A 17,498-nucleotide genomic window follows, 5' to 3' on the forward strand; every position below is an offset into this window, starting at 1 on the left:
TATTTAAATGAAAATAAAAATATTTTGAATTAATTTTGTTTGTAATAGTTACCTAAAATTTAATAAAGTTTTTTTTAGAAAAAATTGAGAATTAATTTATTAAGAATTTGAATTATTTAGAAACTTTAAAGGTTAACTATTTTTTTTTTGCATAATACTTAATTTTTTATTCTAATATAATCATTTAAAAAATTGAACGACAAGCAATTATTTACTACAGTTATTTAATGGAAACAAATATAGTATTATACATAAATTCCACAACACACAATTCACCATATGATTGATACATACGAAATATATATATACTACCACTAGCAAAATATAAAGATCATTGTTCATATAAAAACTTCTACTTTACAACTGATATTTCTAATAAAATATTATATTATAATGAAATAATATTTTTTTAGTTGTAAGGTAAATGTAGAAGTCAAAAGAGTGTGTTAAGATATAATAACTTAAATGGTATTAATGGTTACATTTCTATTAAGTTAACTTTTTTAGTTTATTAAAATTTGTTTGACATATTTTATAATATTTTTTATTATCTAGTGACATATATTAATTTTAAAATAGAAAAGAGATATACTGGCTAGATATATTAATTTCAATTATATGATCAGTAGATTTCATCCATGCTGGTTAGAATTTTGTCCATTTAATCTAATGTTTTACTCAAAATTCAAAGAAATTACGTGAGAAATCAATTTTGTTTTTGCTAATTATGAGAGAAATCAAATATACTTTATGAAAATTAAATCAATTAAATTTCATAACAGATGTAATTCATCCAGCAAAAAGTTAATCTATAAAAATAATATTTAGTATTTTTTCATTTAGTAATTAAAAAGATTTATTAGAAAGTATAGTATTATTAATTTATCAAACAACTTCAAACTAAGTGTGGAAAAAAACACATAAATAATATTTTTAACATAAAAATAATACTCTAAATGAAAATAATATCCAGTCATTTTTTAAAATAGTTAAAATATTTATTTATTTATTTGACAATACGTTATTTTTCTTATTTTTCAATTCTTTCACCATTTTACCTATTATTGCTATTTTTATATTTCAATATTTCTTTTTACAATTTGACTGACACGGCCTTTTTTATGTATAACCTTTAAACAAAAATAAGTGAATTTGAAAAAAAACATACATAATTTGAGAAACTCAATGCCACATTCTCTCTGCACCCAACACATTCTAACTGGCAACCAATCATTTAATAGTAAAAGATGAATATACCCTTAATGAAATCCTGAAAACTATAATTGTGATATGCACCCAATGACCTGCACCAACCCTATTCTTCTGTTCTTCCATTCCATTGTGTCTACCGCAGCCACCGTAAGCTACCGTGTTGTGCAGCCACCGTGAGCAAGCTTATTGTCCAACCACCGTGAGCGACGTTCTTCTCCAATCTTCTGCACCCACCGTGACCTCCATTATCGCAGGCAGAGCACCAGATTCGAAGGTACGTCATGCTTCCGGATATTTTTATCCATAAGTGAGTGAGAGTTGCGGATATTTTTATCCGCAAGTGACTTTTGAGAGGTGCGGATATTTTTATCCGTAAGGAAGTTTGGGGTCCGGATAATTTTATCCGTAAGTTTGTTTTGACTTACGGATATTTTTATCCGGAATATAGTTGGGTCCGAATATTTTTATCCGTAGGCACAACTGTGGCTGGCTTCTGGATATTTTTATCCGTAGGCACAACTGTGGCTTCCAGATATTTTTATCCGTAAGTAACGATCAGTTCCGGATATTTTTATCCGTAAGCAACGAGCAGTTCCGGATATTTTTATCCGTAAATGAAGAAGACAAGGGCATTTTAGGATTTTTAAAAGTGTATCGGGTGCCAGTCACAATTGATCGGGTGCAGGAAGCAATTGCCAAACTCAATTATCATGTCTGTCTAGCAAAACACAAATGCGTTGGGCTTTTAATAAAACTTAAGCTGGGCATAAAAAAATTATGGTACTCAAAACCACATCAAGTTTGGCAATTATTTTGTACATCCCCATGTTTTCTATCTGTACCCCTATCTGTAAGTGAAAGACTAAAATCGATTTTTTTTCCCAATTAGACATATTTATATAAAAAAAAATTAGGGCATTTTTAATTTTAATGTTTTATTAATTTTAAAATATTATATTTTTTTTTGTAGATTAATTATTTTAATTATATTTATTTTACTTTCAATTGTTGTGAATATTTCCATTGTGTATTTATCATTAATCTTATACTGTATCCTACAATATCTTCATTCAAACTTAAAATAAAGTAAAAAACATAACGTACTTTAAAAATAAACAACATATTCAAAATAAAATTAAAATGCACGATGTAATATAAAAATAATTAAAATAAAACAAACTTATCATATGTCAATATTGATATATTGAAGTATAATTAAGAAATATTAAAATAAATATTGTAAACAGTATAATAGTTAAAATAAACAAAATAATCACTATAAAAAAATTATTAAATATAAATTAATTTTAAAGATAAAATAATTAGTCACTATATTAACTAAATTAGATACTAATTTAGTTATTGGTATTTAAAATAATTTTTAAATTTATATTTATTTAGATACCAAAATTTTTACTATCAATTTTAAAATCTAAAGTTCTTGGTAGTTAATTAGATTTTAATTTAAAAAATAATAAATATAAAATTATTTAGATATTAATAATTTTTTTAATCTATAAAATTAGTTATTTTTCATTACAAGAAAATCATGAAATATAAACCAATTTTTAGAAACTAAAAAAAGCTGTTATAGTGACTAAATTAGAGACCATTTTAGAAATTAAAAAAAATGATTTATAAATTAGTTTATATTATTGTTAAATAGTTTCTAAATTGGTATCTAATTAGCTACCAATGTTTTAACTACCAATTATTTAGATTCTAAATTTGGTAGCAAAAACTTTGGATTAGATACCAATTTAAAAACTATTTAACAATAATATAAACTAATTTAGAAACAAAAAAATAATTTAGTCTCTAAAAATGCTATCTAATTTAGTCACTACAACAACTAATTATTTTTTGTATTTCATGATTTTTTTTGTAGTGTTTTATCTTCTAAAGTTAATTTTTATTTAATAATTTTCTAATAGTGAATATATAAGGATATAAATAATAATAACAAAAAATATTTTCTATTATCATCGTCATTAATATTTTATTTAGTAAAAAAATTAAACATATAGTTTTTTTTTTTACCTTATTAGTGTATTGAAGTATAATTCTGAAATAATAAAATGAATATTGGAAATAGTATAAATATTTAAAACAAAAGATACAATACAAAGTATTTAAATAATAACATTTATTTTTATCATTACCATTTTTTTATTTAATAAAAAAAATTATCTTATGTAAAAAGTAAAAATAAAAAGGTGTTATGAGTTAATGAAAACAAATAAAATAAAATCATGTTTTATGTAATAAGAAATTTAATAACTATTTAGGAATAAAATACAAGTAAATATAAAAAAAACTATAAATTTAAAAAATACTATTTTTAGTAACGCTTAGGATCACACCAAATTTTCACCAAATTCCCACCTAATAAAAAATTGTAAATTAATGAAATGTAATGCCATAGCTTAATGAATAAAAATGGAGCAATATTATTAAGAAGTCATTAATCTCATGTGGAGCACGACTTTAAAGATATTAGTGTAGTTAACATCGACATGATATAGCTAAAACAAGGATAATTAATGTAAAATGCACATTTAAAATATGAAAAATAAATAATTAAGAAAGTTAAGATAGTGAAAATCTCAACTTTAAATTATGTATAAAATTGGTTTATATTTTTAACACTCCCTAGAAGTCAATGTTATATTTTAATAAGTAGAATAATATTATAAAATCATTTTTATCATTGATTAAAATCTATTAAAAATTAAGAAAATGAAATTCACTTCTTATTTATTTAGTCTCTCAACATAATTTTAAAAAATTGAAAAAATGTGTTTAAAAATATCAAATATGAGGTGGATGCACATTATTAAAATAATACCGTTTATTGTTAACGTGTTTTAAATAAGTCAACTTTCGTAATTAGTAACAGTTTTGATGTGTTGGATCCCCATAAAAGACTATGGCCAATTCAAACACGTACAACACATATTTACGTACAGATTCAACAACCTTCAAAAGTCTTCTGCAATAAATTAATAATAATCTAAAAAAAATGCTTGTGTGGCCTCGTGTGGTCCATTAGTTTGAAAGCTGATGGAACATTATCATTGTTATATTACTATTTTAGTTTTTTCATTATAAGAAGTAAATGTTTATGGAAATTACGTGAACTCAATCCCATGTTTGATACGTATATTAGTATTTTTAAATGATATTAATTGACAAATTTGTTTTTTTAGTAAAAAAATACAGTTAATATTAATAAAAAAGTCTAACTATAACATCATTTGAAAAATAATATTTATACACGTATCGATATAAAAACAATATAGATGATAATAAAAAAAATATAATTAACTTTAATATAAAATAAATAATTATTAACATTAATATTTCAATCTCACCTAAGTTAATCATATATAGATCGAAATCAAGTTCACAGCATTTCAATTAAAACAAATTAACAATATCTTAATCAAAAGTTAAAGAAATAATAATAATAATAAATATAAATTATTAATTTGTAAAAAAAAATTAAAATTGTATAAATTTCTAAATGAAACAATTGGTTGCTCCAACTTTTTTATAAATAATATTTATAACTAGATATATGGGCATTAAAACCTAACTTACTTCCTCTTCTAATTTACTCAAGTACCATGATATATTTATAACTCACCTTTTTTTTCTACACTCATTATATAACTCCCAATATTATTATTTTAATAATTTTTTATATAATTTAATTATAAATTTATTTTTATTATATATTTTTTATCGAAATTATCACATAAAAAATTATATACAACTACCAACATTGTCAAGTATCATTTTTGTTCCTAGAATACATAGTTATCATGAACTTAGCTATGTGTGGAAGGCGTGCTAACTTATTGGGAGAAAATTCTGATGGATTGTCCTGCTCATTGGTTTTGCTATGGGAGATCTTTCAATGCAGAATTCAGGTTCAGTGGCTGGATTTGATGAATGGGGGATAGTTATGAAGGAAACATTATTACGTTGATGTGAGGTAATCAAATCTTATCCAAATATTGTTCAAAAGCTAGAATTGGTCTTGGATGGAAGACACGTAGCCGTGAAAAACTAGGTGAGACAATTGTGGTTTCATGAAATTTATGAAAAAGGTGTTGGTGCTGTTATGCAGGTTTGTTCAAAGGTGCAGAGGATTATGCATGCAGCTTATAAATAACCATTTTTATAAGTAGCTTTTTCTAGAGTAAAATGCAACTTGGGTGCAGTTTTTTTGAGCATTTGTGTGGTCGAGAATGGATTTGAAGTGCCAAATTATCATGCAACAATGACTAGTACCATTCACTAGTGTAGTTTTGACTGTTTTATTGTGGGTAACCTTTATTAGATGATGAAGGTATTTTGTTTTTTATACGGGTTTAGACATTATGAAATATTCTTATTTTAATTAATTTTATTTTTTATTGATAAAAAAAAATTAACTAAAACATAGAACCTATCCAATAGTCTCTACTTAAATAGTGTTATCTACACATAAATATATTTTTAAACAGTTATCTTACTCGTAATATATTTTTCAACTCGTCATAGTTACAATTTTGTCTTGCATATGCGTATTGGACTTGTCATGTTAGCATGTTATTGTTGCGTGGTACCTTTGTATAATTTATTCGTCATTTTTTCCCACCTTTCACATATTTTAATTTTTGCTGGAAAGTTATCCAAGTTTTTAATATGAACTCGTTGATCCTTTATTTTTTAATGTTCTCTTTCTTTAACTTTCCTTCTTTCGAGAAACATATGTAACATGGCTGGTTCCTTGTATATGTTGTTATTGCTTGAATTCCTTTTTTAAATTGATATACCTTGACTTCTCCATCCAATAAATATTGTAACTTTTTCTATATGTATATATATACACACACTACTTTGTTCACGTATAATTGAAAAATGTATAAGTGTGCATGAATGAATCGGCTTATTTCAAAAAGTCCACAGCAGGAGGAGTTGAACCTTTAATTGGGTCAAAAAAACGAAAAATTAAGGAACCCTAATTGTAATTGTATCCGAAAATTTTAACGTGTTTGATTTCACAAGAGATATTTCAGAATATGTGCAATCATATTTAGCAAGGTCAACGAATAATTGAGTCACGTTATCTGTTTCGAATATATGGAAAATATTTTGTCAACTTCGGAGGTAACGTAAGCCATCTTCTCACTTGTGTTTGACAATTTCTTCCTCGAAATGTTCCACTATAAAATCCAATAGATGATGCTCAATAGAAACACTAAAAACTCCTCTTTCTTGTTACCCTACCACCATCATAAGATAACCAAAAATGGAAGTCCTTTCTCCTAGTAGAATACACCTACCAATATTTTCCATTGTTGGGTTAGTGTTACTTTCTACTATTGCATGTTCAGCTGCAAATTCAGCTCACAACACTTTTCTTCATTGCCTTGTAAACCATTCAGAGCCCTCTCATCCCATAACCTCAGCGATTTTCACGCCAAACAACGCTTCATTCTCCTCAGTCTTGGAAGCTTACGTCAGAAACCTTCGTTTCAACACCTCCACAACTCGGAAGCCGTTCCTTATAGTAACTGCATTGCATGTATCCCATATACAGGCATCCATTATTTGTGCTCAGAAGTACAACTTGCAAATGAAAATTCGAAGTGGAGGCCATGACTACGAGGGCGTCTCCTACGTGGCTCAGGTCCCATTCTTCATCCTTGATATGTTCAATCTCCGAACCATTGAAGTTGACATCCACACCGAGACTGCTTGGGTACAAGCTGGTGCAACGCTTGGTGAAGTTTATTACAGAATTGGTGAGAAGAGTAAAATTCATGGTTTTCCAGCAGGGGTTTGTCCCACTGTTGGGGTAGGAGGCCATATAAGTGGTGGCGGTTATGGAAATATGATGAGAAAATATGGTCTTACTGTGGACAATGTTGTTGATGCAAAAATGGTTGATGTTCAAGGTAGATTGCTAGATAGAAAATCCATGGGTGAAGATCTCTTTTGGGCCATCACAGGGGGTGGAGGATCTAGCTTTGGTGTGGTCCTTGCATACAAAATAAAGCTAGTTAGAGTTCCTAAAACAGTCACTGTTTTCAACGTTCAGAGGACCTTGGAGCAAAACGCCACCGATATAGTTTATAAATGGCAGCATGTTGCACCAACTATCGACAACGACCTTTTCATTAGACTTGTCTTGGACGTTGTAAACGGTACAAAAACTGGAACAAAGACTGTAAGAGCTTCTTTCGTAGCTCTATTCCTTGGCGACTCCAAAAGCCTTGTTTCTCTCTTGAATGAGAAGTTCCCTCAATTAGGTTTGAAGCAATCTGACTGCATCGAAACAAGTTGGCTTCGTTCAGTGCTGTTTTGGACAAACATCAACATTACAGCACCTCTTGAGATTTTGCTTGATAGACAACCACAATCACCCGTGAACTTCTTGAAAAGAAAATCTGATTATGTACAAAAACCAATTTCCAAAGACGGTTTTGAAGGAATTTGGAAGAAGATGATTGAGTTGGAGGATACACTGTTTCAATTCAATCCTTATGGTGGAAGAATGGCTGAGATTCCATCAACAGCAACTCCTTTCCCTCATCGAGCAGGGAACCTATGGAAGCTTCAATACCAAGCCAATTGGAGGCAAGCAGGGAAAGAAGTAACAAATCACTACATAAACTTGACAAGAAAACTTCACAAGTACATGACTCCTTTTGTCTCCAAGAACCCAAGAGAGGCTTTCTACAATTATAAGGACCTTGACTTGGGAATTAATCACAATGGCAAGAAAAGCTATGCTGAAGGAAAAGTTTACGGAGTGGAGTATTTCAAGGATAACTTCGACAGGTTGGTTGAAATAAAGACCAAGGTTGATCCTCATAATTTCTTTAGAAACGAACAAAGCATCCCTACTCTGCCATATGCAAAGAGTTAGGATAATAGCGACTCAAATGTTATTAATTTCTGTAGTTTTGGTCATTAGTTTATTGCGTACTATATTGGATCATGGAAATAAGTGATGTTTAATAAACTATTTGTTTGGTTTGGTATTAAATTATGAAATAAATCGTGTTTTAATCATGTAGCTCTTGTGTGTTATTTAAATAGTTACATAAGAGATGCAGTTTTGATAGAAATCTTTTTCTGATCAGCTAAAAATATATAATAAATTTTAGTCATTATTAAAAAAATTATAATAAATAAATATATCACGTAGCAAGTCATTTCTTTATTAATACACAATGCATGCAAATATATATATATATATATATATATATATATATATATATTTTGTTTACGTATAACCAAAAATTGTACGTAAAAGTGAAACTGACATCTATGATAGGCTTATTTCTGAAAGTTCACTGCAGGAGGAGTTTGAATCTTTAATGATCAGTAAAAATAAAAACATTAAGGAAACTGAATAGTAATTGTATTCTAAAATTTTGACGTGTTTGATATCACAAGAGATATTTGCAATCAGAATACGTTATTTTTTAAACAACCTAGGTAGAAAATAATTTTTTAAAGTGATACTAGTGGTTTGATTTATTATGAAAATATCTTATAATTACAAAAAAATTATATAAAGTTAGACAAGATATCAAATATATATTTTTATAGTTAAACTAATCTAAAAGTTCTCTTAACTAGTTCTCAATAATTAGTGTTCTCGTCAATAAATTTTGGTTTGATTTTATAGGTGGATTTCGAGTTAATCTTTCAACACTACTGTTTTGAGATGCTTGAAGATCATAATGAAAAGAGTTTACCTGTTAATAAAATTCTGACGATCATGTCAATAAAAACATTAAAAAATATGAGTGTAGTGTGTATTGTATGAAATAATGTTTACCTTTTGTTCGGAGTCTTAAAATTCTTTTAACACTCGAAGATCCTTATTCAAAAGTTAGTAACTACATAATAATTTGTTAATATACCCTTTTATTTTAGGGATGTTGATATACCAAGTATCTATCTACATTTGTTGATGACTTATTAGTGTCATTCCTTTTGAAAAGACAAAAAAATACGTAAATATAATTATATATATATATAAATATAATTATATATATATATATATATAATTATATTTATTATATATATATATATATATATATATATATATATATATATATATATATATATATATGAGTGTGTATATTATATGCGGCTAAAAACATCTCGACACACGAAAGTGATCATAACATACAAGTACAAAGAAGTAGAAGCTAGATCAGCAATTTTAGAATAAATTTCAAAACCTTGCCATACACATACCGAAATTAAGCTACATATAATTAAGAATATCACTAATCCTCAATCAAGCACACTAAGTTGCTCTTACTATTAGAGTAATATAAGATTATCGATGAAGGTTCATCTATGCACAAGCTCAATTTAATTAAATTCTATAAATAAATTATCATGTGATTGGTGGTAAACATTAAATTTACTAGCATTTATTAATAAATACACTCAACTAATTTGAATGTTGAAGTATCTTTTTACAAGTACAGTATCAAAACATAGGTATTACCGACATTCAAAATTAGTCGATAATGTCAAAATTTTGTCATTAAATAAAAACTATTGACAAAAATAAATTTGTCGATAACTAATAATATTATTATTAATAATTTAAAAAATATTATTTATTATTAAAATTATTATTATTAGAATTTACGGTTATTGTTTACTATTATTTTATTATATGTTATTAATTATATAATGTTATTAAATATAATATTACCAATTGATGCGGAGGAATTTGAACCAAGTTCACTGACTACATGTGACTGTAAGCATTAGACCAAAATTACTTACTTACCATATTATGTTTTTTTATTCTTATTATCATATTAGTATTATAATTATTATAACTATTATTATCATTGTTATTAATATTACTAATATTAATAAAATTAAAATATTATTAATACAAATATTATCAATATTATTTTTATTAATAATATCATTATTATTAATAATATTCTTATTATTAATAATATTTTTATTATTTATAGTATTTAATTATTATTAATATTATTATTATTATTAAGATTATTATTAATAATATTATTGTAATATTATTTTTAATATTAATATTATTATAGTTATTATATTTATTATTAGTTTTATTAATATTATATCATAATTATTAATATTAGTACTACTTTTAATAATATTATTCATATTATCAGTATAATTATTAATATATGATTATTAATATTAACTTTATTCTAAGTCTTAATTTTATTAAAAATATTAATATTATTGTAATTATTAATTTTATATTAATATAAATATAAATATAAATATTATTGTAATTACTATTATTACTATTATTATTATTAATCTTATTAATATAAATATAATTATTATTATTATTGTAGAATTTACTGACGATTTATATCCGCATCTAATTATCGACAAATTTTATTGGATATTGATTCGTTTCAAATTACTTTTTTAATCTTAAGATTTGTAAATCAAATTTACTGGTAATTACCAATGGACATAATTCCGTCAATAAATTTTTTTAATAATTAGTTTTGTCAGTAATAAAAAACATAAACCCGTAAATTTGATAAATTTGTTGTTAATAATTAGAATTTTTTTATAGTATATCTTCTGTGACCAGAGACAAGTAAATACTATCTTTCAAACGACGAAATTAGTATAACAATAAATAAATAAAAAACGTACTCAAACATTCAAAAACAATATATATTATTAAATATATTATTTTGTGGTTTACATATTAAAAAAATTGTTTTCCAAACTAATTTTTTCTATATTTTAAAACTAGTTTATATATTTGATTAATTTACTGTATTAGTGTTTAGTCAAATGTCATGAACTCCATAGTCACTAAATATTAAGTTGCATGATGCCTCCATCACAAACGTGTGACATCTAACTACTGATAAATTAATAAACTACCTGATTATGACTTTGCATAAAAATAGTATGTATATATGAATTAATGTATTTCCAATACTCTCTAATGCGATTGAATATTTAAAACAACCTCAAAGATGACTTATATATGGAACTTCAAAATTAAATTCTTCAAACTTTATTTACGCTCTTCAAGGAATAGATAATATCCTATAATCCAATGAATAAGTTATTTGACAACGAAAATTGAAGCATGTTCAAGAATTCCACAAGCTTCTTGATAATATAATTTGAATAAAAAATTAAATTTGATAGTGACAAAAACAAGTGGAGTCAAGTTTTTTTATTTAAAGTGTGGATTATGTATGTGAGGATTATATGTCATGGTTAACATAGTCTTATCCTTTTTATACGGGTTGCGATATTTTTTAAATATCTTATTTAATTTATTTATTTATTTTGTTAATAAAAATAATGATAGTTAATATGGATTGACATCTTTTAAATTTATTTATTTATTGATAAAAATAATGATAATGACATGTTATCTGGTCTTTAATTAGGCTATTACTTTTTCCACAATCTTTTTTGAAACATATTTTCTAAAGTTTTTTAAATTATATTTTCATCAAAATAATAAGTCTTTGTCCCTTTTAAATTTATATGTGTAAATTATATTAAAAGCTATACAATTTAATAATTTTTTAATAATATTTTATGTATTATTTTTATTGATAAATAGGGTATATCCTAAACCCTAAACAACTTCCTCTTAATTAAAAATCCTGCGCTGGATCCACAACTCAGTGATGCATTACATCAAAGTCATTTTGTTCAAGCATGAATTAAGTTCAAAAATTCTTTGAATCAAAAGTCGCGGAACTGAGCACTAATTTCTCTCTTCTGTATAAATGTGTGAATGTGTTTTGATGTGAAATATTCATGTTTTGTGTGGTACTTATTTTCTTTCTGTAACTTAAATATTAATGTATTTTAAATATAAAAAGATTTCTTGTTGGCTAGTGTGGAAAATGGGACTAAGACTTGATTATTTTGATGAAAATATAATTTGAAAAATTTAGAAAATATGTTTCGATGAAAAGATTGTGGAAAAAATAATAGCCTAATTAAGGATTAGATAAGGTGTAACTATCATATTTAATTTTTGTATTCAAATCTAGGCCATCTTCTCATTTGTCTTTCACAATTTCTTCCTCGAAATGGTTCCATTATAAAATCCAATGTAGATGATGCTCAATAGAAACACTAAAAACTCCTCTTCTATCAAAAGATAACAAAAAATGGAAGTCCTTCCTCCTATATTTTTCATTGTTGTGTTACTTTCTACAATTTCATGCTCAGCTTCAGCTGCAAATTCAGCTCACAACAATTTTCTTCATTGTCTTGTAAGCCATTCAGAGCCCTATCATCCCATAACCTCAGCGATTTTCACGTCAAACAACGCTTTATTCTCCTCAGTCTTGAATGATTATGTCAGAAACCTTCGTTTCAACACCTCCACAACCCGTAAGCCGTTCCTTATAGTAACTGCATTGCATGTGTCCCATATACAGGCATCCATTATCTGTGCTCAGAAGTATAACTTGCAAATGAAAATTCGAAGTGGAGGCCATGACTACGATGGTTTGTCCTACGTGGCTGAGGTCCCATTCTTTATCCTTGACATGTTCAAACTCCGAACCATTGAAGTTGACATACACACTGAGACCGCTTGGGTACAAGCTGGTGCAACGGTTGGTGAAGTTTTTTACAAAATTGCTAATAAGAGTAAAATTCATGCTTTCCCAGCAGGGATTTGTCCCACTGTTGGGATAGGAGGCCACCTAAGTGGCGGCAGTTATGGCAATTTGATGAGAAAATACGGTCTCTCAGTGGACAATATTGTTGATGCACAAATGGTTGATGTTCAAGGTAGATTGCTTGATAGAAAATCCATGGGTGAAGATCTCTTTTGGGCCATCACAGGTGGTGGAGGATCTAGCTTTGGTGTGGTCCTTGCCTACAAAATAAAGCTAGTTCGAGTTCCTGAAACAGTCACTGTTTTCAGAGTTGAGAGGACCTTGGAGCAAAACGCCACCGATATAGTTTATAAATGGCAGCATGTTGCACCAGCTATCGACAACGACCTTTTCATTAGACTTATCTTGGACGTTGTAAACGGTACAGAAAATGGAAAAAAAACTGTAAGAGCTTCTTTCGTAGCTCTATTCCTTGGCGACTCCAAAAGCCTTGTTTCTCTCTTGAATGAGAAGTTTCCCCAATTGGGTTTGAAGCAATCTGACTGCATCGAAACAAGTTGGATTCGTTCGGTGCTGTTTTGGACAAACATCAACATTACAGCACCTCTTGAGATTTTGCTTGATAGACAACCACAATCACCCGTAAACTACTTGAAAAGAAAATCTGACTATGTACAGAAACCAATTTCCAAAGACGGTTTTGAAGGAATTTAGAAGAAGATGATTGAGCTGAGTATACACAGTTTCAATTCAATCCTTACGGTGGAAGAATGGCTGAGATTCCATCAACAGCAACTCCTTTCCCTCATCGAGCAGGGAACCTATGGAAGATTCAATACAAAGCGGATTGGAAGCAAGCAGGGAAAGAGGTAACAGATCACTACATAAACTTGACAAGAATACTTCATGAGTACATGACTCCTTTTGTCTCCAAGAACCCAAGAGAGGCTTTCTACAATTATAAGGACCTTGACTTGGGAATTAATCATAATGGTAAAAACAACTATGTTGAAGGAAAAGTTTACGGAGTGAAGTATTTCAAGGATAACTTCAAAAGGTTGGTTGAAATAAAGACCAGGATTGATCCTCATAATTTCTTTAGGGACGAACAAAGCATCCCTACTCTGCCATATTAATAATATACTATACTGGATTGTGGAAATAAGCTGTGTTTAATAAACCACTTTGTTTTCTTTGGTATTAAATTATGAAATAAACTGTGTTTTAATCCTGCACCTGGTGTGTTATTTAAATGTAATTTTTTTTAACACTCATCTATTACTAACACATATTTGACATGCTTGCGTGACATTAATTGACGTTGTAGACGTGATATTTGGTGAGGATGTGACACTGATTCTATATTATAATATATGACCTGTAGCACACGCAAAACTGGTTACTTGTGTGTTTGTAAGTAGTTACTTATGTGACGTTTATGTCTACCCACTCTTCATGAAAAAGAATCATTTTTTTAATAAGAACCATATATTACATCGGTTAGATGACTTAATCGCTGTAATAACCCTACTAGAACTATCCAGCCACAAGTTCCTCCACATATACTGGCTCACGCAAAACTGATTACCCGTGTGTTTGTAAGTGGTTACCTATGTGACATTTATGGTCACCCACTCTTCATGAAAAAAAAAATCAATTTTTTTAATAAAAACCTTATATTACATCGGTTAGATGACTTAACCGATGTAAAAATCATATATTACATCAGTTAGATAACTTAACTGATGTAATAACCTTACCAGAGCTGGTTACCCATCCCCTGACTCACGCAAAATTGGTTATCCGTGTGTCTATAAATGGTTACCTATGTGACTTATGACCCACCCACTCTTTATGAAAAAAAAAATCAATGTTTTTTAATATGGATCATAACCAATAATATGAGTCATTCTGAGTAAAAAAAATACATTACACGGGTTGTTTCTAAGAACCGCTGTAATATATTATTTTTTACTCTATTTTAAAGTTCGCGCTGCTCATTCGTGTGCAATCTCACTCTGTCACGTCATTGTCATGTCCACAGCGTCAAATGTATGTCATGTGCAGACTATGTCAATATATCAGGACTCTATTTAGATAGTTATATAATTGAGATGTAGTTTTTGCTAAAAATCTTGTTGAAATATTAAGAAAATATTGAGTTTATTTATTCATGCTTAAGTTTAGAAGTTGAGACAATGAAAAATAAAGAAAGAAATAAAACTGATGTTACGTTAGACAATAATTGAAATAGTAATGACATTAGTAGAATGGTGGATTTGAGGGAGGAATTAACAATGATGGAATTGGAATTGGAGAATAAGGTGCACGGCAGAGTGATTGCCAAGTTTGATGATAGAAAGGCGTGGTTGGATAAAGTATGGACATAATAATTTTATAAGGAAAGATCAAATCAACATACATCTCCAACTATACCAATTAGTATTCAAAATTTAAAATTACTTGTCAATAAATCTTAAAAAAACACAAATAATTTTTTTTAAGTTTAAGGAAAATGATATATTGACATCCTGATCAATATATTGAAATTTTTCGTCATTATTTATTGAGGAAAAGATGTTTATTATAAAAAATATCTTTAATTTAATTTAATATATATATATATATATATATGAATTTTAAAATCTTTATCTCATACAAATAATTAAAAAATAACTATAATCTATTGTTACATAAAAAAATATTAGTAAACGGCATGCTTATGATTTTGTATAAAACAATATGTATATATGAATTAATGTATTTCCAGTACTCTCTAATGCGATTTAATATTTAACACAACCTCAGAGATGACTTAAATATATGAAATTTCAAAATTCAATTCATCAAACTTTATTTCTGTTCTGCAAGGAATAAATAATAACCTATAATCCAATAAATAAGTTATTTGATGACAACGAAAATTTAAGCATGTTCAGAAATTCCACAAGCTACTTGATTTGAATACAAAAATTAAATATGATAGTGACAAAAACAAGTAGAGTCAAGTTTTTTTATTTAAAGTGTGGATCATGTATGTGAGAATTATATATCATTGGGTAACATAATTTTATTTTATTTTATATGGATTGTGACATTCTTTAAATTTTTTATTTAATTTATTTATTTTTCGATAAAAAGAATATAGTAACACATTATCTGAACCTTAATTAGGTTATTATTATTTTTACAGTCTTTTAATTGAAACATATTTTTCTAAAGTTTTTCAAATTATATTTTCATCAAAATAATAAAGTCTCGGTCCCTTTTTCCACAATAGCCAACCAGAAAATATTTTTTATTTAAAATAAATTAATATTTAAGTTACAGAAAGAAAATGAGCAATTAAAAATATAGGAGATGCCAATTCCACACAAAAATTAATATTTCACATCAAAACACATTCACACATTTATACTGAAGACGTGCCTTTTAAAACTTAGAATATTATAAAACATCAAGATTTTACTAATCATTAACAAAAAATGGAAAAAATGTCACTAGAAAATATTATAATAAAAGTAATATCCAGTTTAATATTTTTAATATTATGAAAATAGTATCATGATTCAAAAAAGTGAAAAAAAAATCAATATTCCTTCATGGTTTCTATACTTGGCCACATATAAAATAAAATAAAGACATGAATAATGATCAAATCAATACTAAGATTCAAAAAATATATTTTTTGTGAGTAATTCAAATAATTTTTTTATCAACCAAAAAAAATATAATAATGAAATACCTGGAATAGTTGAACTCATATACAATTAAAGTTTTACAATAACTAAAGTATCATCAGAATGACAAAAATATTTAAAAAATAATGGACTTTACATAGGAATACATGTTCATCATAAAGAAAATGATCTCTAATTATTTTATAAAAAATATTTATGAATTTTAAAATATTTATCTCTCTTTAAAATAATTAAAAAATAACTATGTCAGATATTTATTTTATTTAAAACGCCAGTGGCGGAGCTTAAAATCTAGTTTGTAGGGTTCAAAATAAATAAATAATTATATGTAATTAAAATTAAAATTAAAATTAATTTGAATGTTTTATTTTGAATATTTAATCATATTTTTTTAGATATTAGTTTTACTCTTGAATATTTTTTTATATTCAATTTTTTCTTTACTTTATTCATGCCGTTAATTACTTTCATTTCAAGACTTGTATATATATTTATTCATTATTAAATATAAATTTAGAAAAATTAGTTATAACTATTGTTGTGAAACAGTTGTTTAGGAAATAAACAGAAGTAAAGTCCGATAAGTAAAACTCAAAGTCAAGTTCATTAAAGAATGTTAAAAGAAGCTTTAATTTGATCTCAAATTATAATTATTATTAATAAATAGTATAATTATTAATATTAATATTTTTCATATATTTAATATTATTTATATTATTATTACTATTCAAATTAATAAAATTATTAATTATTATAATAATGTTATTAAATATTATTAATATTTTATTAAATATCTTTCTTCATTATTAAACATAAATTTACAAAAAATTGTTATTACTAATTTTATGAAAAGTTATTTGGGAAATAAACAGAAGTAAAGTTTTCTAGAAAATTATTATTAATACTTTATTAAATATTATTAATACTTTAT

General features: G+C 26.5%; 1 protein-coding gene and 1 pseudogene across 1 annotated transcript; both read left to right on the forward strand.

Annotated features, from left to right (window-relative positions):
* The first annotated feature begins 6,463 nt into the window (after positions 1-6,463).
* On the forward strand, positions 6,464-8,287 carry LOC137831997 (FAD-binding Berberine family protein). Its single transcript, XM_068639943.1, has one exon. The coding sequence runs from the start codon at positions 6,515-6,517 to the stop codon at positions 8,135-8,137; it is 1,623 nt and encodes a 540-aa protein (XP_068496044.1). The 5' UTR covers positions 6,464-6,514; the 3' UTR covers positions 8,138-8,287.
* Positions 8,288-12,407: 4,120 nt separating this feature from the next.
* LOC137833537 (berberine bridge enzyme-like 8 pseudogene) lies at positions 12,408-14,101 on the forward strand (annotated as a pseudogene).
* The last annotated feature ends 3,397 nt before the right edge of the window (positions 14,102-17,498 follow it).

This window comes from Phaseolus vulgaris, chromosome 6 (genome assembly GCF_051622355.1).
Source record: "Phaseolus vulgaris cultivar YP4 chromosome 6, ASM5162235v1, whole genome shotgun sequence".
NCBI lineage: Eukaryota > Viridiplantae > Streptophyta > Magnoliopsida > Fabales > Fabaceae > Phaseolus > Phaseolus vulgaris.

Bases quoted from the DNA above. Each gene is read 5' to 3' on its own strand.
- LOC137831997 (XM_068639943.1), top strand. From the start codon at position 6,515: ATGGAAGTCCTTTCTCCTAGTAGAATACACCTACCAATATTTTCCATT.